Here is a 26,747-nt window from a genome sequence, read left to right on the forward strand (position 1 = left end):
TTTTATCATTTCAGACAAACATACCATTCACTTATTGGGACATTCAACTCCTGAGTGATGTTTTGAAAGAATGTTGTTGCTGTGACAACAGAAGTACATCTAGTATCTAAAAGTTATGCTGCTGATGTTTCTTTCAGAGTAAAACATGGAAAGAATCATCAATATAGTTATTTAGATCTACAAAAGATAGATTGGTGATGTGATTGGAAATTGAACTGAATTTGGGGAACCTACTCAGCTAAAAATTTAAATTTTTTGCTCCATGCCTAAACCAAGAGCCTAGCTGAAGCTCTGTAGCACTGGAATGTTCTACATTTGATTAAAAACATTCGAATATGAATAGCATTCATGTTAGAAATTCATCCATAGCTACTAAAAACTGAATTATATAATAATATATATCCAGCAAGCAACATTTCATACTTTGTTGAAGACTATAATTTACAACAAGAAAGGAGAAAGTTAAGTTTAATTTTATATGTACAATGAGAACAAAGATACATAATACAAGCATACTATATGTGACTGTTAGTCTTCTTTAATGTCAAATTTCTATGTACGTCCATAGATAAATAACAGTGTACTAGAGGTACTAGTGCCACCCACTAGGTGGTGTGGTGATTGTTGTTTGACATAGTTAGCAGCTTCTGTGGCATGGGCGGCATCATAAGGTGCCATAGCAACATAGCAGAATGCTTTCCATCCCTGTAAAACACACAAATTCAAATATTTTATTATTGATAGCATATTTTTATGATACAGTGGGCTATTTGGTCCACAAACAACATTGGGCTATATATATATATAATCACATAATTATGAGTATTCAGTCATATATATGGTTCTTTTGTTTATCAGAAGACCTTTGTGTTTTGCTTTTTTGAAATGGAATAATTTTATATTTAGTCTGCTGCACGATAATGATAAGTTGTAGCATGTAAGCAATTTTTAGATCTGCCACTTCCTGTTTGATGGGTAATTGAAGTCTCAATGATTTCTACAACCTCTTCTGGACAGGTTCATTGGCTATGGAGAGTGCTTCAGATCTATAGTAGTTGAAATTTCTTGTTTTTAAAATATATATGATATGATTTTCTTTACTTTGTTTACATCTGCCAAAAGCCAAGAAACAAAAATATAGATTGAAGAATAAAATTTCCATCTATTATGCAATTTAAAAGTTGCATTCACAAAAGAAAACTAGAGGCTCTAAAGAGCCTGTGTCTCTCACCTTGGTCTATGAAGGACACAGATGGTACATGACAAAATTGTGTTTGTAGATCTTACTTTACTGAACATTCTTGCTACTTACAATTTTCTCTATCTATAATAAACTTGGCCCTTTAGATACAGAGGAAAATATTTTGTAAAAATTTAAAAAAATTACCAAATTAATGAAAATTGTTAAAAATTGACAATACAGGGCAATAACTCCTTCATTTTGGTCATGTCGACCTTTTTTTTTTTTTTTATCTTACTTCGCTGAACATTATTGCTGTTTACAGTTTATCTCTATCTATAGCAGTATTCAAGATAATAACCAAAAACTGTAAAATTTCCTTAAAAAATACCAATTTGGGAGCACCAACCCAACAATCAGTTTTCTAATTCATCTGACAATTTTAGGGCAGATAGATATTGACTTGATAATCAAATAAACCCCTTGTCAGATTTGCTCTAAATGCTTTGGTTTCAGAGTTATAAGCCAAAATCTACATTTTACCCCTATGTTCTATTTTAAGCCATTGCCGCCATCTTGATTGGTTGGCTGGGTCACAGCACACATTTTTTTAACTAGATACTCTAATAATGATTGTGGCTAAGTTTGGTTAAATATAACCAAGTAGTTTCAGAGGAGAAGATTTTTGTAAAAGATTACAAAAATTTACGAAAAATTGGTAAAAAATGACTATAAAGGGCAATAACTCCTTAAGGGGTCAACTGACCATTTTGATCATGTTTGACTTATTTGTTAATCTTACTTTGCTTAACATTTTTGCCGTTTACAATTTATCTCTATCTATAATAATATTCAAGATAATAACCAAAAACGGCAAAATCTCCTTTATATTACTAATTCAGGGGCAGAAACCCAACAACCGGTTGTCCGATTCATCTGAAAATTTCAGAGCAGATAGATCTTGACTTGATGAACAATTTTACCCCATGTCAGATTTGCTTTAAATGCTTTGGTTTCAGAGTGATATATAACCAAGGCCAGTATTAAGCTCGTTCCTGACCTGGTTACTCATCTTGCTAGGTTGGGGGAACTAGCAGGTAGCTTTTATATGAATACATGTCAACGTAACACAGATTCAAAGTTCAATATATAATGTTTATTAAATCAGCATTCAGTATAGTTTTATCAATCACAATAATCACAATAATCACATAAGTTCATGAGACATAATAAAACAGCATGTCTAATATAAATCCGAGTCTATAACACCAGTGTCCAATAATACGTGACTATAAGGCAAGTATTCCAAACTGCATGGTCAACTTATATATATTGTTTTTCATTATTCAATTTACATAACATTAATACTCATTTATCTAATTTACATAATAATGCTATTTTATCTATTTTCCCAAATATTAAGTCTTTGTGACATAACCTAAAATCTTAAAAAGTAAGAAATCCGTTTTGTATATATAACACTTCTCTAATCCTTAATTCTCTATTGTCATTTACACTTATCTAAAATTGTGAAGATTTATATTAACTATTTATCAAGTAAATTATTTCTTAAGCTAGTGCTAAATATCTTAACTAATACTAAATTTATAACAATTATTTGAATTCCACATTTTAACATTCTGACATCTAAAATATACTGGTTATAGATAAGCCAAAATCTACATTTTACGCCTATGTTCTTTTTTTAGCCACGGCGGCCATCTTGGTTGGTTGGCCGGGTCACCGGACACATTTTATTAAACTAGATACCCAAATGATGATTGTGGCCAAGTTCGGTTAAATTTTGCCCAGTAGTTTCGGAGAAGAAGATTTTTGTAAAAGTTAACGACGACGACTGACGCCAAGTGATGAGAAAAGCTCACTTGGCCCTTTGGGCCAGGTGAGCTAAAAAGAGGAACAGAGTGTGTTTAAGGCAAGCGGTACATATATTCCATAACAATCGATCAAATTACAATGGTGTCTATTGATTGATATGTGTTAAAAACGAAATTTGGATGGTGTCTTCTCATGCTGATGATATAATGTAAAAACATCAATTTTCGTGAGGTTAAAATTTCGTGGTTTTAATTGTCTCTCTATAAGATTTCATTTGGATTAAATTTCGTCATTTCCTGTAACTGGAAGTGATATTATATGTAGGTTAACTTTTCATGGAGGTTTTAATTTCATGGATATATTCTCTTCGCGGAATAAACGAAATTAAATCCTCCACGAAAATTTCTGCTTTTACAGTATTTAAGTTATACGTCCAATAGAAAATCTTTAATTCATATGATGGATAAAATTGTGTTGTTTGTGTAAAAATAAACTATGCCTTCTCTATAATATACCACTTATATATATATATATATAGCTAGTCAAGCCAGGTTTTTTAGGTGCTAGTTCTCCAATAATGTTGTTGAGCAGTAAGTACTTAGTCTAGCATTAGTTAATAATTTGATTCCCTCACTTTACGTGAAAATTGTAAAACAAACACATAATGAGTCTTATAAAATGATCTGTTTATGTTTTGTCATACTAATGGATAATATAAGATAGTATCATACATTTGATCAGGAATACTTACTGAATTGAGTTGCTTACTTCCTCCTGTTAAATGGTAATCTTTGGCTGAGCTAGGATTGACTGCTTCAGTACAAGAATTAAGCACATGTTTAGCCCAATCCTGGAATAAATGTCTTATTATTACATGTTAAGTAGGTGTACAATACTGTTATTGTCAATCAAGGACACCATAATATGGCAGTATAATTACAAACAATTTATTACAATGATTATTATTAATTCTTAATGATATACAATGACAAAATATAGAATAGAGAAAACACAAAAGAAAAATTAAAACCCCAGATATGTATATATATTTAACATATTTAAATGTTGAGGCAGATATACAACTTTTAATGGATATTATAAGTGCCATACAATTCAAATTTGGCCTATGAAGGATTCACTGGGTCAGTAAACTGGCATCATTTACTTTTTTTAACATAATGTTATCCCTCTCAGTCCAGATACTGATTATTAAATTACATAGGTGTTTTAGAACTTCTAGATTCTACCAACCTATTAGCCATATAGACATATTTTCGGTGCTACATTTCTTTAGATTATAATAAGATATACTACACTGCATCACCACACGTCGAAGTCCAATTAGACAAAAAATATTACTATATGGAAGATACATGATTTAAGTTTTCGTACATATTAACCTTAAAAAACACCTCATCAAATATACCAGGCTTTTGATTTTATACGCCAGACGCGCGATTCTTCTACATAAGAATCAGCAGTTGCGTTGGAGTCAGAAGAAAGAAGTAAAGTTTTAAAATTTGGAAACCAAAAATGTTCCAAAAAAAGAAGAGAACAATAAGACTTAGTGATTGATAAATAATGATAGACAATTATTGTCTAGACAACAATGAGATACAGTCGAAGTAAACTTTGTAATTACTTTTCTGGCAGTGTTATTGAATCTTCAGTTGATTCATGCAAGTAAACGACTAAATATATTTTATAAATTGTTGTCCTACTTTTATGTTCTTTATATAAGTACATAATTAAATTGGACGTACATGAAATGTTGCATAGTGGACACGTGTTCATCTTGGATAGAAACGGATGTGTATGCAAGAGGTGCTTAAAACAAGCTCATTTCTCAATGTAAGCTGTTACCTTGTCTAACCAGTATTTAGATACACTTGTGATAGGCATTACTTGTATACCAATCAGACATGCATGTCGCTGTGGAAACACATTGGGATCACATGGCCAGTTTAGTGTGTACAAATAGAAACTTTGTTCACCGATCATTCCGACAGCGCCAGATTTTTGTATCAGTGGTGGGAAGTGGTTGTAGTTGTGGTCCCTGACATGCCAATATTCTCTGACTGAAGCAATCTCCATAGCTAACAGCACCTGACCAGTGTGTTTAAGGCGGGAATCTTTGTAGGCATCGCCAAGGGCAGCAAGAGCATGATAGCAATTCAAACCCTACAAATATAGATTCATATTTTGTCTAATGAAAAACATGCAATAATACTCGCACACAATGTAAAAATTAAACCACAATACTCTTTGGATCATATCTCGGTTGCAATTTCAGACATTTTGAAATTATACTCTTGTATGGCCTAGTCTACTGTAGAAAAAAAATATTTATGGTTATCAACTGTTAATTCTTGTACATTGAATTATTTGGTCGACTGCTTGATGCAAAGTTTAGCTGTTTAAATAGTGATTATTCAGTCTTGATGCATGTGAAACTCACACCCTTTAAAGGATAAGACTTTCCCATTGTTTGATCACAAGATTATGTGATGTCAGAAAACAGTTTGTGATATCACAATTACTGTGTTAGTACTATATATTAATACGACTAGAACAAGGTCAAAGTACCAAACAGTAACAATGAGTTAGTAATACTAACCTCAGATGAAGATTCTTCCTGTCTGACTCCAGGAGCAATACCAGATGCCCATGAGAATCCAGTATATACGTCTTTATGTCTAGCAACAGGAAAGTGTTTGTCTTTATAACTTAGATTACCAACATCACGTGCCAAGGCGTAGATTCTGTGTTTATGCTCTATAAATATAGAAGACAGGGGAGGAGGTGAAAGAGCAAATTCGCATACCGTATTTACTGTTAGATCTGTCAATCAATCATTGATTACTTTTGGTTAATAGACATATTGAAACTGCGAATGTCTTACAAGTACACAAACTTTTATTGTTAATAATTAAAAAAAGTGAAATTAACTTTAGGAATCAATTTCAACGAATTTAGGTACTTATCTAGTTGTCGTATCATTCCCTTTTTGGTATTAGATTATCAAAAGACAAATGAACGTGCTGTATGGCAATAACAAAAAGGACAAACATATAGAACTCATAGGCAAATTTGAACAGGAGTTCATAAAAAAACTGACACATATATGTCAAATGTACATCATTTTAAGATCATCTAAATCAAACTTACGTTTTCCCCATGCTTGATCATGTCTGACATAATAGGCTAATGCATATAGAAAGTATCCGATATGGAAATGGTGGTCATTGTAGAAAGTGAATCCAAAGTCCGAAGCAAAGTCCAACGTGCGACTATTTGTAGATCTCAGAAACATCCCTCCCCAAACACTATCGTATCTAAACTTCCACATTTCATACAAAGTATCTTAAAGAGTGAAAAAAATATGTTTAGCTTCGTTAATAAACTACCAGTAATTTTCTCGAATAGACGAACAGAAAAATAATTAACACATGTGCAGCAATTTATACTGTTTGTGAGAATTTTATATTGCGTAGTATCACTCTAATGCATTTTATAATTTCTTGGCTATTAAAGCCTTCAAAATGTCTAATAGAATATATACATTTAAATTCCCTTTTTTCATGCCAATAATCCATAAGCTTTTTAATTCTTTTCCATGGTGTATAACCCATTCTTAAATTTAACAAATGTTGAATTAATTACATGTTAGTAGTCCAATTAACTGTGTTTCACAAGCAAAAACGGCAAAAAATGCACATTTCTTGTTTAAGGAAAGAATAACTCATATTTATTAAAGCCACTCTGTCAAAATAACTTTTGAAACAGCAACTAACATATTACATGTATTAGTTACATTCAGAAAACACGTTTTTACTTGAATACAAAACTACAAGATGATATCATGTTTGGTGTACTTTTTGAAAAACTAATTATTTGTAGATGTTGTTACAACAATTTTCATATTAACCAATGATCTTCATTCTGTTGTCAAACAAAGTGATAACTCATAAACACCCATTCTTTTTCCAATTAAAAATAGGTAGTTTTACCATCTATTCGAAGCCATTTCTCCAAACAACTCTTTATGCTGGAGTCTAACTTCTGGTAATGGTTGGTATTAAAAGCACGTGATATACTAGCAAGTCTTGCCAACATGCCGATTTCTTTACCGCCCCCATAACTGTCTACTCTGCCACATATCTGATCTAGAATGGTTTCAGATGCATCCTTCGCAATGGCATCAAGCATGTCCTGAAATAGTTTATCGTATTTCATTTGACTTACTCACTTATGCTTTGCGTAAAGTCGGGTCATTTTAATCATCGTGAAGTTGAATCTGTTACTACTGTTTATATATCATCCATTTAGTGCAAAATACTTGATTTTCATAAAGACATTTATCTTTTCCATTTTACCAAGAATGTTTATTCGCTGGTTAATTGAAACATATGCTATTGTTAAATGAATAACGAACGAATGACACATTGTATATTCATTTTTGCCAATGGTCTTCATGCTATTGATAAGGAAGCTATTGAAGCCAGGGCCGTAACTACATTGAGGCAAATGAGGCAAATGCCTCATGTTAGAAATTTAAAAAAAAAAGTGAAACAAAAGATTGTCTTAATATCAAATTGTTTTCACGGAAAGTGTATAACAAGAAGCAAGTTCTCTTCACTATCTGGTGTCGTACCTGCATGTTTTTCGTGATCCATGTTTCTTTTTTACTTTTAGTTTTCAGAGTTGATGGTCTATTGTTTGAACTTCTGTGTCCTGGGTTTGTTTTTTGCTTATTTATTGTCGTACTTTATGACAATAGTCTGAGTGTTGATTTTCATTTGTAAACGTGTTGTTTTGCAATGTTGCATGCAAACCGATGTCTAGATATTGTGCGAGAAAATGTTTTAAGAATATACAAGACACAGAAAAAAATGGTCGTTTCTGCATGGAGAATTGAATTTGATATCAAAGAATTTACAACTGGCTACTTTTGGTTGATAAAAATAGATAACTGACATGGTTTAAATGAAAGTAAGGTCACCAATTTTCCGGTATCAAACAATTTGACAAAAAGCAATAATGTATTGCCATATGACCATTTCCATTGATGGGTTAAACTTGCATTAAGTCATGTTCAGACCCTTTTACAGAAAATAACGGAATATGGAGTAAATGTGCACGAAACCTAATCGCACACAAAGTCAATGCATAAAAAATACTAATGATCAATCATTTGGTCAAAGTTGCTGGAGGGTCTTCAACAATAAAAGAATCATTTATACCGTAAAACAGGGTCAAGTGTGCCTAGTGTCGACTTAAGCAGTACTAGTATTTAAAGCATAATACTGCACTGTCACTATATTTCAATCTAGTCATAAAAATATCACCAAAGTTTAAGCACAATACAAGACTTAAACATACAGACAGATCCGGTATTAATGATCATGACAATTACGAATTTTGCTTTTTCCTACATATCGGTCTTTTAATGTTGACCATAAAACCTTCAAGTCTTAAAATACAATAAGTCTATGTTTTTGCTTTCAGACCAGAATATTGTCGAAAAAAAAGCTAAAAAAAAATTGCAATTTAATGTCAGAAAGAGTCTGAGAAACGCTCAGAATGCACGTTTTTGCGTTAGTTTTCTCAGAGCTTCTGGGGGCCTTGAGCGACCCCAAGAAGCTCTGATGCCAAATTTTTTTCGCCTCACTCCGCTCGCCGATATATTTTGCCTCACTATTCGACTTGGGATTTCGTCCTTAAATATCTTACTTTTTTGAAATGGTAAATAACAATAGTTTTATTTGTTCAATCAATTTCAAGAAAGCAAATGTTTTGTAATAAGTAATTACGTTCAAAAGGAAGGTTTGCATACCTATAAATTGTGTAAAGAAAGAACATTTTGATGGTTAAATAAAAAAGTTAAACAAGTTTTACATTCAAATGAAGTAAAAGAACAAGCATTTATAAAACATTATTGCGATTTCGAAGTGGTTTGTTAATATTTAAAGGTTAATACAATTCAAAAGCCTTATTGCTATTCACATTAATTATGACATGTATGGTTCATTTCTACATATATCAATGAATTATCACTTCCCAGTAGTCAGCACTTTTTGTGTTGACATGAATTGTCATTGTTATGGTTATATTTATAAATTTACTATTTACAAAATTGTGGAATTTATGAAATACTAAGGCTTTTCTACCTCAGGCATAGATTACCTTAGCTGTATTTGGCAAAACTTTTAGGAATTTTGGTTCTCAATGCTCTTCAACTTCGTACTTTATTTGGCATTTTTAACTTTTTGGGATTCGAGCGTCACTGATGAGTCTTTTGTAGACGAAACGCGCGTCTGGCGTATATACTAAATTTAGTCCTGGTATCTATGATGAGTTTATTTTCGTCTTATACGGTAACAAACTGTGAGTACTATGTTACCTTATTCTGTTGTGCATTCCCTTTGATCATGTTCACAGCGGCATTTTCAGGTTCCATTGCTGCTCTAGGCATGTCCATTTCCATCAGCCAGCTGCTACCAACATATCCTTCAAACCCATAGACTGTACTCTTCAAATGACTGGCATGGTCTTTCTTTAGTATCAGTGCCTAAAACGTTAGTTCTACTACATGATATTGGTGATTTTGGTTTAATTTTGAGTGTATCCTAAGGGAACAACCAGTGGGAGAGATATATTATAAAAAAGGAATTTCACTATACATTATTGTGTTAACTTTTAAAAATAAGATTGATAGTGATGAAAAACTAAATAAAATTGTTTGCACTATGACTCAGACAAAACAAGAGTGTGTCCATAGTACACGGATGCCCCACTCCCACTATCATTTTCTATGTTCAGTGGACCCTGAAATTGGGGTAAAAACTTTAATTTGGAATTGAAATTAGATCATATCATAGGGAACATGTGTACTAAGTTTCAAGTTGATGTAACTTTAACTTCATCAAAAACTACCTTGACCAAAAACTTTAACCTGAACTTTGCACTATCATTTTCTATGTTCAGTGGACCATGAAATTGGGGTCAAAACTATAATTTGGCATTAAAATTAGAAAGATCATATCATGGGGAACATGTGTATTAAGTTTCAAGTTGATTGGACTTCAGCTTCATCAAAAACTACCTCGACCGAAAACTTTAACCGGATGGACGAACGGAGGCACAGACGGACGGACGGACGGACGGACGGACGGACGAACGGAGGCACAGACCAGAAAACATACTGCCCCTCTACTATCGTAGGTGGGGCATAAAAATCATACTCCCCTTTTAAATTGAAATGGTTGCTCCCTAATGAGGCCGTTTAGAGCTAATCTGGAACCTTATCATCAAGGAGCAGGTATAACAGAAATGGACTGCTCAAACTTAAGTCCAATGACCATCCCTGTCAGTTACTCATATGATGCAATCTCCGACCGTGCGAGGGCTGTATGGCCAGTCAAGGTCGTTAAACACTTCAATTTGAATATGATGTAATTGCAATTTTCTAATTTGCTATATATAGGTATTTGTTGCTTAAACACTAAAAGATAACAATATGTCGTTTCCCATTTCTTTTCTCGAAAGGCTTTTGATCCCCGAGTATGGAAATACTTACACAGACCTTAATTCAAAATAAGTGGGTTTAAGCGTTTTTGATAATGTTAAGAAAGAGAATCGGGCACACCAAGTTTTTATTTTCAATTCATTGAGAAAAAAAAATTGTTTTTACTATGTTGACATATTTGTTTGTCTTAAAGCAATTAAAATTATAACACAACGCTAACTGTTTTTAACCAATTTTTGACATTTTACCTAGTATCATGTCTGTTGTTTTTGTTCACACATTGTTGTCAATTAATGGACTTTGATACGACTGTCAAGTGAGAGATGTGGCTAGCTATAAAACCACGTTTAATCAACCATTTTCTACGTAAGCCTGTACCTAGTCTGGAATATGACAGTTGTGCTTCCATTCGTTAGATGTGTTTAAGCTTTTGATTTTGCCATTTGACAAAGGACTTTCCGTTTAGAGTACGTATAAGACTTGTATTTATGCTTTTTATGCCCCACCTACGATAGTAGAGGGGCATTATGTTTTCTGGTCTGTGCGTCCGTTCGTCCGTCCGTCCGTCCGTTCGTTCGTTCGTCCGTTCGTCCGTTTGTCCCTTTTAAGGTTAAAGTTTTTGGTCAAGGTAGTTTTTGATCAAGTTGAAGTCCAATCGACTTCAAACTTGGTACACATGTTCCCTATGATATGATCTTTCTAATTTTAATGCCAAATTAGACTTTTGACCCCAATTTCACGGTCCACTAAACATAGAAAATGAAAGTGGGAGTTTCAGGTTAAAGTTTTTGGTCAAGGTAGTTTTTGATAAAATTGAAGTCCAATCAACTTGAAACTTAGTACATATGTTCCCTATAGTATAATCTTTCTAATTTTAATGCCAAATTAGATTATTACCCAATTTCACGGTCCAGGGAACAAAGGATAGTGCAAGTGGGGCATCCGTGTACTTTGGACACATTCTTGTTCTAAATAAATTAACATTACCAAAACATCATTTTGTTGTCGTCAACGCAGAGAAAATACTATAAATTTGAGAATGGAAATGGGGAATGTGTCAAAGAGACAACAACCCGATCAAAGAACAGAAAATGGATTTTCAGTACAGCGAAAAGATCCCGCATCCGGAGGTGTGCTTCGACTGGATTCTAACCATAAATGTGTACTAGTTCAGTGGTAATGGACGTCATTCTTGACTCCGAAATATATAAATAAACTAAAATTAAAAATCATGCACGACTAACACAGATCAGAGACTCATGATTTGGCTGAGGCGCATCAATACTTTAGTATACTTACATGATGAGGCATTGTTACCATCATTAGTTCACCCATAGGATTATCTGCATGTTGATTGTTTGGATTCCAATCAAAGCTGACAAAAGTTTTATTCACCTCCTCGGAAACACAATAGGCCGCTGAGGGTTTGTAGGAGTAAACACCCAAATATTTATCTAAATCGTTGTTATGTGTCGTATCCCCACGTGGGCTAGCACCAAGGTATGCCAGTTGGACGATGCCATTGTATTTCCCGCCACTTGTTGGAGTAAAGTTTATCGTACTTTGACCTTGATTGACATGGGGAGTAACTGGTTGTGAAAAATAAAGCAAATACTTTCTTGTTTGATTTGGAAGCTCATCGCCAGGTTCATTTAACTCCATAATGAACTTCGATCCATGTTTGACTTGTACAGTCCCTGTTCCAGTGTTATGTGGAGCCTGGGTAGGGTTTGTTATTACTGGATTATGTGTTTGGACTGGGCTTTGTGTCGGCGCAACGGTTGGTGAAGGTGTATTTACACTTCCTGTAATAAGTAATGACGTTGATACTCAATAGCTTATATTATAAACTGAGGGTATTCTTTTTATACACGTGAAACGAAATAATAAATATGATTCTAACATGACGTCTTTCAAACGCTTTGAGTACACACCCGTGGTAAAATATAAATATATTGCCTGGGCTATTCCGATCGTACCCCACGTCATATGCCTGTTTGTGAATGAGGTACACGGCGTCATAGAACAATGACGTAAGAATATAAACATTTTATGGGAAAATACACGCTTGTGAAACCTAAAATTATGACAAGGACACGAACACAAACGATCCTAAAATGTGGAATAATAAGCCAATTTAAACCATATAAGTAAATTATCATTTAAATTCATCCAAAACTATCCATCCATAAACCATATCCATTTTTTTTAAATTACAACTTACAACTCCCGTTAGCGCCATGTGTCGCATATTTTTTTTAATACGTTGTTGTAAATAGTTTCAGCATGTAACTAATTCAGTTTGCTCCGTTCTTTTACGCCAATTCAATAGTGCGTTTATTTATGTGAACGACAGTATTTGACTCATCCTAGAGCGCTTTGATCCAAAAGAATTGCCGTATTTGTCCTATTAGAATCGAAATAATTCATGGGGGCCTGAATATGTCGTGATTTTACCACGGGTTGTCCCTTTATGCCGATATTTTATTCTAAGCGATGGCGATGGGTAAAATATTGGCATAAAGGGACAACCCGTGGTAAAATATTTGTCATAAAGGGCCAATCCGTGGAAAAATCACGATATATTCAAGCCCCCATTAATTATTTCCTAATTGTAACAGGACTTCCTTCAAACGCTTTGAGTATACACCCATGGTAAACTAAGAATATATTGCTTGGGCTGTTCCGATCGTACTCCCACGTCATATGCTTTTTAATGAATGAGTTACACGACGTCATAGAACGATGACGTAAGAATTTAAGCATTTTACGGGAAAATACACGCTTATGAAACCGAAAATCATCACAAGGAAACGTAAACAAACGATGCTTAAATGTGGTATAGGCCAACTTATTTTTTATACATATGATATATAATTATGAGTAAATTATCATTTAAAATCATCCAAAACTATCTAAATACGTTATTGTAAATAGGTTGAGCATGTCACTAATTCGGTTTGCTCCGTACTTTTACGCCTATTTAAAAGTACGTTTTTTCATGGGAACGGCAAATATTTGCCTCCACCTAGAGCGCTTTGATTCAAACGAATTGCCGTATTTGTCCTATTAGAATTGAAATAATTCATTGGGGCTTGAATATATCTATATCTATCGCTAGGGTAAAATATTTTGCTTAAAGGGCCAACCCGTGGTAAAATCACGATATATTCAAGCCCCCATGAATTATTTCTTAATCAACGTATATAGGTAGTTGATCTGTTGTTTATTCACTACATCACGCACTGAATGTTAAGTAAGGCCGTGTTCAGTAAACTGAAACATGTTTAAATGTGGTTTAATGTAATGTACACTAGTTTCACATTAAATTTGTTCACATCTATACACCTTGTTCAGTTACCTGTACATAAGGTGTAACACCACTAATGCAGGCCCGACCAGAAAGCACATACCAGAAAGTAGTACATAAAAATATGGCATGAAATTTAAAAAGGAGGGTACATTTTGCCTTTTTGTCAGATCGGAAGTACCTGTTTTGGTACATCCGAAGTTCCGGGAACCAGTTCTTTCTTATATGCCATGCAAGGTATGTTGATTTTTTCAGTACATGACACCAGAAGGTGTTGCTTTGACATGCAATGATTGTCACTTCATTTGAACTTTTAAAGATAAAAGAGCTGTGACCACTCGAAATTGAGGAATTTAACATAGAAACAATGGGGCCATTAATTAGTGGTGAAATTCCATAAGATTTGATCACGTAGGCTGCATCAGCGTGCTAACAGATCTAGACGAATAAACAGAATCACTGGTACCTTTGATAACTATTGTAAACTATATGTCATTTAAATGTTCATTACGTAGAACAGAATTCAAATTTCGAACAACTTTTCTAGTATTTAGGGAAGGACTGTTTGACTTTAAAAAAGGGAGATGGGTTTTTCCACAATTTGACTAAAAAAAAAATCGAGTCATACAGATGATTAAAATGAACACATATTCCGAATCCAAAGTTTCCCCATGCATTATAGTGTTAAATATTGAATTGCTACCATAAAAAAAAAAACTAAATATAAACTTTCGCGCGAGAAAAAATTCTGACAGACTCAAGACCCCCCTTTTTTAAGTAAAGTGGTTGCTCCTTTAAGAAAGTCATTTTGGATGATTTGCAGTAGTTTAAATATCTCAATTACGCATTAAAAACGTAGGCTGCATCAGCGTGCTAACAGATCTAGACGAATAAACAGAATCACTACATTTCTATCTTTTCTGTTTGTTTCAAATGGTATTTTTTTCTCCAAGGTGTATTTGGCAAAGGGAGGGGGTAAGTTTTTTTTATATTTCTAATTGTATTTTAACGGATCTGAGATACTACACATGCAAACAAACAATTAACCTCACCCTTTTTAAGTAATGCATTTATGAGTGAATGATCGTTGATTGAGTAAAGACCAGTGGCAAATATTTCTGTCAGTATGTTCCTCCAGTCGATTCGGGAAGACCTTTTCAAATGATATATGTGTTCGACAATGATGATAGATGAGTCTTGATAAGGGGTTAATAAGGCTACGTAAATTGTTTTCATAAAAAATAAATATATCAAGTTTAGAAAAATATTTCTGTAAAGAACTTTATCAATAAGTATTAATTTTATATAAAAACCGTTTCTTATTTTAAATAAACATGTGAAAATTAATGTTCTGGATGCCTAGTTTTGTGTACACTTAACATACACAAGGCCTACATCGACTATCGACTGCATGTAGACAAAACAGGATTTAAACTACATGTAAACATATCAATGGGAACGTAATTATGTTTAGTTTAAGCGTGAGTTACACTAACACAACACCGAGTTTAGGTCTATTTGAACACGGCCTTAGTCTTGTAAAAAATAGTTGTCAGAAATATTCACATTCTTTTGATGTATTTCAGCTTTTGCTTTTGCTATTTGCTGTGACTTATGGGACTTTTTTCCCCCGGTTATTTCGGTATTTTTGTTATTTGAATTTGACATTACTTATATATGTCACATTACAGAAATTAGCATGACTTTAATGTGAGAAGTACGAATATTGAGGATCTCAAGGATTTTGTATGAAATTATACCTCAAATGGAGCAAGAGACTTCATCAAAATTTCAAGCAATTTTTACCTCCATAGATGCAATGCAAATATTTATTGTATTATTATGTTAAAAAAATTGGGTACGATTTATAGTTTTTTGTCTTAATTAATATGCAGCCTGTGTATGCATACCTTAAACCAACTTTATCTATGGTATTATAAGTATTAAAATGTTAAATTTTTTACATAACGATAGAGATATGCATGTTTCAGGAGCATGTTAGATGTCATTAAATCAGAGCGAGAGAACTTATTAACATTTATCTGAATGTCTGAAGCTCTACGAAAACTGAAGGTTTATTATATACTCGCCTCCACATGTTCCAGTGAGGGGTTGATCAATCCAGTTACCTACTGGAACTGTGGTACAACCTATGAAATTAATTGCATAGCTGCAAAACAAAATTGGAAAAAGATATTGAAATTATAGAAATACTCATAAAAGATAACAGAGAAAAACACTATTTACACCAATTCAAATGAAAGAAAAGCATTGAAATGAGGCGTCATAAAAAGTTCTACCACCCTTTTGATGAGAATATTGAATTAGAGCAAACGACTGATAGTTCTTCATTTGATGTATTACGTGTTAATAAGACAATATTCATTTTTTCGTATTCCAAACTCATAATTGTTTTTGGTATGCATTTGAAAGAAACGCATAGTCAATGTTAATTCGTCGATGTACAGCAAAACACTATAATTTATGTTTAAATGTTATTGTATGATAGCAATGCATTTAAAGGTCAAAATGTCGTACCTGGGAAACAAGTGACAAGGGCATTATATTTGAAACTGTAAGATCAAAATGCTTTTCTTAACTATTTTGTTTGCGATTGACTGGATTCATATGAGCTCAGCTTAATTTGTTTTCTTTTTCAGATTCTTCAGGTAAGTTAAGACAATAGTAGTTTCCCAATGTTCAAATCCTTTAAATCGATACAAAAAACGAACTAAGTCGGTGTGTCGAAAGCGTAAGCGTCTTCTGCTTTGAATGCATGAACTGCCGTGCCAATCAAAAGTCAGTAAAACTTAACAAATTGAGGAATAAATTATTTGACGCGTATTTGGCTTTATGAATTTTGGGTCCCTAATGTTCATCAACCTCGTACTTTATTTCGATGATACTTTAGTGATGCGAGAATCACTACTGGGTCTTTTAAAAACGAAACGCGCGACCGGCGTACAAAATCATAAGTATGGGTTCTTTGATAGTTTTCTCTATACGACATAATCGGTAAGAATAAAGATAAGATGACTATTTCTTAAATTTGACGACAGCGTTGAAGAAAATGTAAATGTAGCTAAAATACTTACTTGAAATTATTAGAAGAAGTTGTGAGTTTGATATGAACAAATTTCCCAGTACGTGTACAATGATCCGGTTTACAATTGTACATTGCTGGTGGGTGGTGCCAAACATCTGAACCTTCCATTGCATATTGTATCTGAAAGAGAGGCGAAAGATACCAAAGGGACGTTCAAATTAATAAGACGAAAATAAACTGAAACGCCATGGGGATGATATCAAGTGCTCCGCAAGGGTAAGCAGATCCTGCTTCATATGTGACACTCGTCCTGTTGTTCATGTTAGTACAAACTTGATCAAACTTGGTAATACGTGTGATTTGGTTGGTCACATTCGGGTGATAGAATCTCCAACAACCATAATGTTGTATTTGTATTGAAATTGATTTGCATATTTTGGTATTAATATTGATTCATCGTATGGTCTTTCAATCGGAAATAAACACACATATTCTAAAATTAGTTGTTGGTATGATACGGGTTACCAGTATGTTCATCTCATTTAATTTAGGATGGTATGGTACTTATCCTCTGCTTGATTTTCATATGATGAAACATATTTTTTAACAGAGCTTGCATGCATGTCAGTAACTGCCAGAAGTCCTTTGTTAATGTATGTACACCTGTAATCTTTCTCAGTTTCTTTTGTTACCAATTGGACTCGGACTTCTTTTAAACTGAGTTTTTCGTGCATATAGTGCTTTGTGTTCTTTTTTTACATGGCTTGATGTGTAGGCAAGGTTTGAGATCTCACAAAACATATTTAAACCCGCTGCATTTTTGCGCTTGTCCCTCTGGCAATTAAATGCTTGTAGAATTTTCATTTAAGTTCATTTATGTTTTTGACTTTAGTATTAACTGCAGTACTGAACTAGTACACATTTTGGTCTAGTGACCAGCTGAAGCCCGCCTCCGGATACCTAGTTTTCCCGTCCTGTTGGAGATTCATTGGTAGCCTTCGGTTGTTTTCTGATCTTTGGTTGGGTTGTTGTCTCTTTGACACATTCCCCATTTCAATTCGAAATTTGAGCCCATTAACTAACCAACTTATGATGGCGAAATAGTACATTGATTATTCGATGTAGTTATTATTTTTTAATTGCATTGGTTCAGTTTTACAATCTTCATTTTGAGCCTTGAAAAATATAATCAGTTTATTTAATAAAGCCTAAGCAGAATACTAAGTATATGACTGACCGCTTCAATAGGAATGTCATTTGAACCCAGATCAATAGTTATATCAATGTTTCTATTGACATCGCAGACGGCTGATGCTGAAATGTCATCTGGGTGACAACTTTCACGCTTTTCATGCACTTCCTCGTTTGCGTCATATTCTGTATCCCTTTTACCACTACAAGTAACTTGCTCTGGGTTAGGGACCCAATTCCCAGGTAAAAGATAATGTCCGATGTAGTTTACAGCAAATGCCATTTGTCCTTCAAGATATATAAATGCAAGAGTTAAAACAAGTTAAAATGTCCTGTACCCAGTCAGGAATATGGCAGGTTTTATCTAGAGTTTGTTTCTATGTAAACTGGTGTTTGCATTTGTTGTAGTTCAGTGTTGTTTTTTTTTACAGAATTTTAAACCTTGTATCTATGACAAATTTATTTATTTGTTGTTCTGTTGTTTTTATTCAATAGTTGACGTGCCTACCTCGGTGTTTGTTTGTTACCCGGATCTAATTTGCGTTTTCGAATTATGACTAGTGATACTATATTAATCCACATTGTATGCTCTTATATTATGTTATCTTGATTGCGCCATTTGCATGGCGGATTACGCATGCATAACCGGAGACACTGACTCTTTCAATGCACTTATTTTTTTTTTATTTTTTTTTAATTCTATCGATTCCTTCATGTTAATTTTACCTTGCGTTTTGAATAAATAAATTAGTACTGAACAACAGTAAATTTCTGTGTGACTACATATTTTGAAATGTTTGTAGGTCGCAATTTATTCAAACTAAAATATGTTTCATTTTGATTGATTCTATGCCATTTTATTGAACGTTTATTTCAATCTACACACTAACTAGTATGTTATTACTACATATGGAAAGTACTGTCAGAGTAAAAAAAACTTAATCTATTACATACCATGTGAATTAGGAATATTTATAGTGACTCGTTTATCTTCGTTAGACATATGACAGGAGTTCGTATCGCAGTTACGCATTCCATGTTTCCCTGAACGCCAGTTTGACAACGAATTAACTGAATACTGTAAACGTGTAATGTCATGTATAGGTTTGTCGCTGTCTAGTGTGATATGCAGAGTTCCACCGCTGCATGTACCTGATAGATGGCCACTACCTCCATCAAATGCTGAAAGAGATGAGCATAAATGTGAAATAGTTTAAGATAAAGAGATAATGTATAAATATATTCAAGAAATTCCACAGTGTAAACATTCCATTATCATATCTATCATAATTTATCGTCAACATGTTTGACAGATTTGCCACTGGATGTTAAAGACAAAACATCAATTGATTAATCTTCTAAATTTAAGATCTGCTTTTGAAACGTTTTTAATCTATTAGTATTTATCAAACATAATTAAAACCACAATGTCTCGTTTACTTGTTATATGTATTTCAAACAGAAAAATGGGGAAATTTTTATGATATCATGGATATGTATTACTTCAAAAGTAGTCATCATTAAAATAATCTCTCAAAATATGCTACGATAAAGTAGAGTAAAATCAATTCACTTGATTTCCATCAACGCAACACACAAGTTTTAAAAATAAATAATAATGTTCCTTTGCGCTCGAAACGTAAACTCTGACAGGTGCCATTTGTGAAGATTTGTGATTTGTGGACTTCTTCTGTCCTTTGATTGATAATTAACCAAGTCCTTACCACCAACATATGTCACTACAACATGTTTATAAAGGTAAAATGAGGGCAAAACTGTGTGCTTTTGGAAAAGGGTTTGGTTCAATCTTTTTTGGCCAAATAATATGAGTAAGATCATGGTGATTACATTTCATATAGTATGTCATTTTTCACATGTTTAGAACACGATATTGACAATAAATATGGCATTTCCTCACTTAGATTTTTGATGATACCATTTTGTTTTAATTACCAATATTAATTTGACTATTATAGTTTTTTTCATTCTTTAAAAAAATGTTTTTTGAGCAGATTTGTTCACCTACCGTGGTATCCCTTAAATCTTACCTGATGCTTCTTTAGGACAGTCAAAGTGAGTCTGATGACCATTTATATTGCTTAAACAATATGGTTTAATTACTGGGTCAGCATTTTTAAATATGTGGGTTAAAAGAGCAGAACCTCTGACCAACGGGACCTTCAAACAAACAAAAGAAAATTGGATGATAAATACGGGAAAGGAATTAAGAAAACGACCCGATCAGTATCACATCATACCGCTAAATACTAGCAACGTCATAAATTAATATTATTGTCACACGGTTTTGTCTAATGTTTATGTCATATGTCTCGCTTGAAACCACAGAATCACAACCACAATAGATTGATTTATGACACTTTAACTTCTTTTGAATCGAGCGTCACTGATGCGTCTTGTGTAGATGCGTGGTCTGGCGCAAATACAAAATTTCAATCATTTTATCTATGATGAGTTTATTTCTTATAAACCCCATCAACAGTTGAAACAAAAGTCATTAAAAAAGTCAACGGGAAAAAGTTTCATAATATATATGTTTCATCGTACTAATGTCTTCGACAATGAAAAGCACATACAGTACAAACATGTCAATCATACCTCCATTGTCCCACTATTTCCGTGGTATTCAAAGTTGGCAAATAAATCTCCAAAATCGGTCATTACAGGCTCCGAACTTCCAGATATTCCAATCCTCACTCCTGATTTACCTGAATTGATAATAAACAAATCTCTAATTTAGCTACTTATTTATTTATATGCTTATTTTGATTTTTACAATATGAATTTAAGAGGAGTTTGGATATACCTGTATTAAAAATATTTCCTAAAAATGATTTATCCTTCTTTTTTTCGAAAACCTTCGAAGACATGCTTTTATCAGTAATTGTTTGCAGACTTTATTATTTTATACCAGATATTTTTTTATTTTTTTTTCAAAAAGGATAGGCGGAAAATATGAAAGGAATAGTCAAACTCATCAGTCAAAATCGAACCGACAATGCCATGATAAAAAGCAACAAACGATCAAATGACAAACGTTCAGCATACAAAAACACAAACAATGTATGTATGAAATAAGTAAGCTTTCTTTTTCAATTTCGTTTTGAATATGTGATGTCGAGACTGGCTTTTGGCAAACGTTTCATTTATCTCACTTCATAATCTTTTTTTTTCATATAGTTCCGATAATAATTTGACGTGTAATATGTAGTTAGCAAAATTTTTCTGATTATATCTGAGTATAGTTTTTACCTGTGAATACCCCACCCTTGTTGCCATCTGGACCAGAGGTCATTTGTTTCATATTTGTTCCAAGTGACCATATCTTATTCCAAGATTGTCCTGCAATACTAGCAGACTGCTGTAACATCATGTCAGATCTGTCAGGGTCGTACCATCTATCTAAAGTATAGGCGTCATAGACCATACCTTCACTCTCCATTAAGGCTGAAAATGTGAAACATCCCCATTTGTCACAATATTAATTATTCTCCAAATTCAAAAAATATAAGCAGCAAACAATAAAAACATTTCAACGACGAAAAGCATAACAAAAAAGTCAGATCTGGCTGTTATTTGTAGGTCCTATTTGCATGGCCATTAAGCTTATAATGTCTTTCGATACCTATACATCATTAGTTATATTTTTCATTTTTGTCTTTGCACGTTCCTGATGACGATCTTAACCGTTTCCTTATGATACATATGTTTAAGGATGTATAGTTCGTTTTTTAATTTTATCATTATCAATTATCAGTTTGAAAATGATGTTCCAATAATGTTTTTGTATATTTTCGGTTTACCGCAATGCTAAACTAATACGACGAATTCATATTCGCTTACAGCGCCAAAAGTTGTATTAAATTGAAGAAGTCAAGCATTAAAAGGTCAACTGAAATATACAGAAAGAATTAACAACAATTATAACATTTTGCCATTCAATCAAAATGTTGTAGCTAATGAAAAATTGTTGAATTAAGTTATTTTTGCTACAAAGGAATACGTTAACCAATTTCTTAAGCTAGTTTATGACTATTTTTATTTCAAGTGTTTGAACTATGAATTCCATCATGCACTAATTCAATGTTCAACACGAAGTAGTCAAAATCAGAGACAAAAGATACCAGGCAATTACTATTTGTTAACAAAAGCCAATTTTTTAACATCATAATATAAACTCTCTAGTGCAATTTCACGTTATAAGGTTGATCTTTGGTGATCTGTTTGATTGATCTGTAACTTGTTGACGCAGCCGGTCATGTAATTTGCCGTTAAAGAATCTAATGCATTCTGGGTAATATTTTCATAAGCGTTCACCAAAACGTTGTGATTTGTTCAAAACGTTCTAAACAATGGAAATCCACCCAATGACGTAACGTCATTTTCATTTTGGAGTACGAACAATGAGATTACCCACAGTCCTTTAGATTCTGATAAGGCGAATTCCTCGGTTTTGTTTGTTACCACATAATTATTGTCTTATCGTGATTTCAACATAGTTAAACTACCGTAGCCTTATTAAGCATTAGCTTTCGATTTTATTTTCACCGATTCGACTCAATATCTCAAAGTTTATTTAAAACATACTAAAACGTCTATTCAAATTTCAAACTTCCTAAACAAACAATTTATAAATTGTTGACGAATAATATGTATTATTTTGACTTATTACATTTAGTGTGATATGTCATATTTTTTTGTTCGAACCGTTATTCATCGAGTTGTTTTGATGTTCATCTTGTGGTTCTCGTTAAAATGTAACAACATTACGTATGCATTTCATAATAGACGTCATCTATTTTTAAAACTATCGAGATGATCTCCAACGAATTTCGTAAATCATATGACTAGAAATATGAATACAAATATTGCAGCACGTACAATCTAATAGTGACAATTGTTCGATGTCCATGCGCAAGTCCATGTCACAGTTAAGAATATGTAGTTCATCATTTTACCTGTATTTGAATAACTCGCATGAATACTGATTCGTCATCGTTTTTCTTTAGCTCTTTGGTAAAATTTAACCAAACCTGACTGCTTATAGAAATGTTAAAAATAAGATAAATTCATATTTTGATATTTTTTCAATTTCGTAACTAATGCCCCTTTAATTTGGACGGGGAATTTATCACTTGCATAATGGTATAGACATTTACTATAATTTAAGGTATATTATTGTTGTCTCTCGACTATTTACTAAACGAAAGTGTATGATCTAATTATAATATATTTAAAAGATAGACTTTGCTGTACCTTCATATGGATATAAAATCATCGGAACAGGCGATGCTTTAATGGCATTAGAAGCAAAGTGTTGAGTAGGTAGAGGGCGTTGTGATCGCAGGTTACCAGTTCTGTGAGGTGGTGCTTTCTGATTTAATTCATTATTTATTCCAAATATAGTTCCAGGATCGGCTGTATCTAGAGGAAGGTCTTCCAGTCGGTGGCAACCATTTGGTAATATACCAGCAACATTTTGTAATACACCAACTAAAATATATACATAATTTTATGATATAGAACAACGAAAAGTTAACATGGTTAATGCAACTTTCAATTTGTTATCAAATTAGCTCGCATAAAAAAATCAAATTCAATTTTATTACAAAATGTATATTTCAGATAAAATTGTTATTAGGGCGATTTCCAATCAAAGAGATATATTTGTCTACTAACTGAGCTCGGGACATCGATTGCCAAAGACGACGGTTTGTTTAACATGGTCTTCAAATCTATCCAATTGCAATAAAAAAAACTGTTTCGGTCTATACACATCCACGGCTTTCAAATCCGAAAGCGTTCCTGATGAGGGTAAATATAGAAAAGCGCTTCGGACGCATGAAATCATTAAACCTATAGTTTTCATAGTTTATAAAGAACTAATTTTGAACAATTAAAGTATTTCATTAATTATGGTGACTTGAGTAACACCGGTATCACTCAGATTACAATTCTACCTTGACAGGTAAGTTTGTATTTAGCCTATACAATACTTATTTAGCCTTGAGAATTGAAAGGTCAATTTATCCCATTCATACAATAGACGTTTACCTATAAGGGTCAGAATGGGGTTTACAGAATAGAGAATACACATGTAATAGCAACAAATAAATAGAGAATAGAGAAAATGAACAACAAAATAAAGAATAGAGAATAATTTAATGGGGTGCAAAAGCATAAAGAATAACTGTGCAAAAAAAAAGGTTACTTAGCTAACTGTAATGCAATACTGATAATATAAATAAATGATCCAAGTACAGAATTGATAAATAATCTTGTAACACAAAGACTAAATAGTAAAATCCTTTTCATGAGAATTTTACAGAATGAGTTATTTTTAAGGCTATTAAAAGAAAAATGTCCTAAAAATTTAAAGAATACAGATATTAAAAAAACCAATGCAGGTCCTCATGTCATTTACATTGTCAAAATATAGAACACATCTAGTCAAACTGGTTTTAAACTAGACATCTAGTAAAACTGGTTTGGTATAACTGACTGTTTATTGCCTTAGATGTCTTTTTCACAGTGACCTTATGTGTTTGTGCTAAGAGTACATTGTACTGTCATATTTATTGATTTTCTGTTCGGACATGACCTACATTGGCTTGAGATTTCAACTGATATAAGTATAATAAATTAATATTTGGAATTTTATATCCTGGTTGATAATGTTTTTTGGGGAGCAAGATGTTTTCCTCATTCTTGTTCACATTATGATTATTTTAACATTTAAAGATAGAAAAAATGTCAGCTCTCATTTAAAATATTTTTCAACTACATAACAGAATAATAATCTCAGATATGGTGTAAACAAAAAACAAGACAGTGTAATGCAAGGATAGTCTATTTCTATAAAGTCAAGCAGATAGGTTTTTTTTATATCTAAAAAAAACTACCATGTAAAGAAATATGCAAGTAAAAGGCCAAAAATATCCCCAAAAATTCAACATTAACAGATTTTTAACAATTAAATCAAGATGCACAAAGTTTTAAGCATTGGTCAGAATATAGGGTTCTTTTGTACTTTAACAACATCACAATAACAATAAAGTGACCTTAATTTTGGACAAGGTAAATGGCATGAAGCCAAATTTATCAACTTCTATTGTATGAATGGGATAAACTGACCTTTCAATTCTCAAGGCTAAATAAGTATTTTATAGGCTAAATACAAACTTACCTGTCAAGGTAGAATTGTAATCTGAGTGATACCGGTGTTACTCAAGTCACCATAAGTTTAAAATTTACTAGAAAGAATATCGCGAAAAATAAATAATAGAGAGGTCGGTTGAAAAGGGTTAACGCGAAATAAAGTATTCGCGAATATAAATATGTATTTCGGTATTAGTTAGAGGCTGTAACTTCGCCCCTCGACAGCTGATCAATGTATAACTCATTTAACGGCTTTAAACACAGTAAGGCTTATTTAGTGTGTGGAGAAAAGAGATTTTCAAATTTACTAATAAATTTGTCCGTTTATAAATTTAAAAATTATTAAGTACCTAGGGTTTCAACTCCCTCAGGCAAAGTTGGCTTTAGATTAATTTGGCTATTTATTTTTGGTATTTTTGACATATAGCTCAATGTTTTCGGTTCTTATACATGTTATACATCTTCGGATTTCAAATGTTGGGCTTTGAGCGTTCCTGATGAAAGTAAATCCAGAAAAGCGCTTCGGACGCAAGAAATTAATAAACGTGTTGTTTTCATTTTTTTTCTCAAACACTTGATTATGTAGCCAACATTTTATTCAAGACGTAGCTGTCAAATATTCATTCGCAAAACCAACGAATTACCCTCGTTACAGTATTTTGGACTTGTTAATATATTCCTTTAAAACAATCAAGACCTTTCACACGCGATAAGCAATACAACATGTAAGTTAACAGCTTGTTTTCGGTACTGCTATTAAATATTGATTTGTATTAAGTTAATATGTTAATGCAAAACTGTGCATTATAAGTCTGTCACTTAAATTAAATTAATAAAATATGTTCACACGAAGTATAAAGGAATATATTAGAAGATACTTACATGTTACCACCAAGATCAACATGGTGTAATGTGTAAATGAATGACCTTATACGATAAGGAATATCAGGTAAGAACTTATGCGACACTAGTGCGTAAAGACATTAAAGTTTACTGTCACGGTATTTGTGTTTGTACATGCAGATGTGTCAGGAAATAATTGTTGACTTTGCCAATGTTTAAAGCAGGTTTCCTGACTCCTCTTATCATAAAACAACCGATGAAAAAAAAAAAACAGCACATCACAGTTAATTTAGAAAAGACGTTGTTGTTTTCATGATCGAGTTCCTAATTATATTCACCCTTCATTTTAATATAAACGAACACAACATATCAATATTAGATTAAACTGTGCCCCCATACCTTTAAAGAAGTAGGGTAAACTTTTTCGAGTACGTGTCCTAGCTGCATCTGATAACTTAAATAATCAGAATCAGAAAGTTAAATAATAAAGAATCTAAAAAAAAAATACACTTGAAATAGATTCTTATGTAAAATTTAGACATCTATAGCTAACTACCATATTTTTCTAAATTAATTAATTTGTGTTTGAAGGTACTCCCGTTTGATGTTTGGTTTTCATTACAAATGGCAATTATTT

At 32.8% G+C, this 26,747-nt stretch overlaps 2 protein-coding genes across 2 annotated transcripts in view; one reads left to right on the forward strand and one right to left on the reverse strand.

The window, feature by feature from the left end:
* LOC139527295 (protein MMS22-like) overlaps positions 1-525 on the forward strand; it is a 57,023-nt gene extending 56,498 nt beyond the window's left edge. Inside the window, exon 37 of the mRNA XM_071322649.1 lies at positions 15-525. Within this exon, the coding sequence (XP_071178750.1) occupies positions 15-54 (40 nt within the window). The 3' untranslated portion in view covers positions 55-525. The remainder of the gene's footprint in view (positions 1-14) is intronic.
* Positions 456-26,267, reverse strand: LOC139527296 (uncharacterized). The gene is made up of 17 exons (XM_071322650.1): positions 26,150-26,267; positions 23,366-23,602; positions 21,362-21,556; positions 20,708-20,817; positions 20,140-20,269; positions 19,046-19,273; positions 18,138-18,379; positions 16,950-17,080; positions 15,945-16,024; positions 11,844-12,349; positions 9,420-9,587; positions 7,027-7,228; positions 6,185-6,379; positions 5,634-5,791; positions 4,880-5,197; positions 3,768-3,866; positions 456-705 (listed from the first exon to the last, which is right to left on the reverse strand). Exons 1-17 carry the CDS (start codon positions 26,169-26,171, stop codon positions 553-555), a joined length of 3,174 nt encoding a protein of 1,057 aa, XP_071178751.1. The 5' UTR covers positions 26,172-26,267; the 3' UTR covers positions 456-552.
* Positions 26,268-26,747: the final 480 nt, after the last annotated feature.

This window comes from Mytilus edulis, chromosome 6 (genome assembly GCF_963676685.1).
Source record: "Mytilus edulis chromosome 6, xbMytEdul2.2, whole genome shotgun sequence".
Taxonomy (NCBI): Eukaryota; Metazoa; Mollusca; class Bivalvia; order Mytilida; family Mytilidae; genus Mytilus; species Mytilus edulis.

Coding starts and splice junctions, on each gene's coding strand:
- LOC139527296 (XM_071322650.1), bottom strand. CDS start 26,171: ATGTTGATCTTGGTGGTAACAT. Junction 21,557..23,365: donor GATTTTATATCCATATGAAG/GTACAGCAAAGT, acceptor TCACATTTTCAG/CCTTAATGGAGAGTGAAGGT. Junction 706..3,767: donor GAAGTAAGCAACTCAATTCA/GTAAGTATTCCT, acceptor TGTGTTTTACAG/GGATGGAAAGCATTCTGCTA.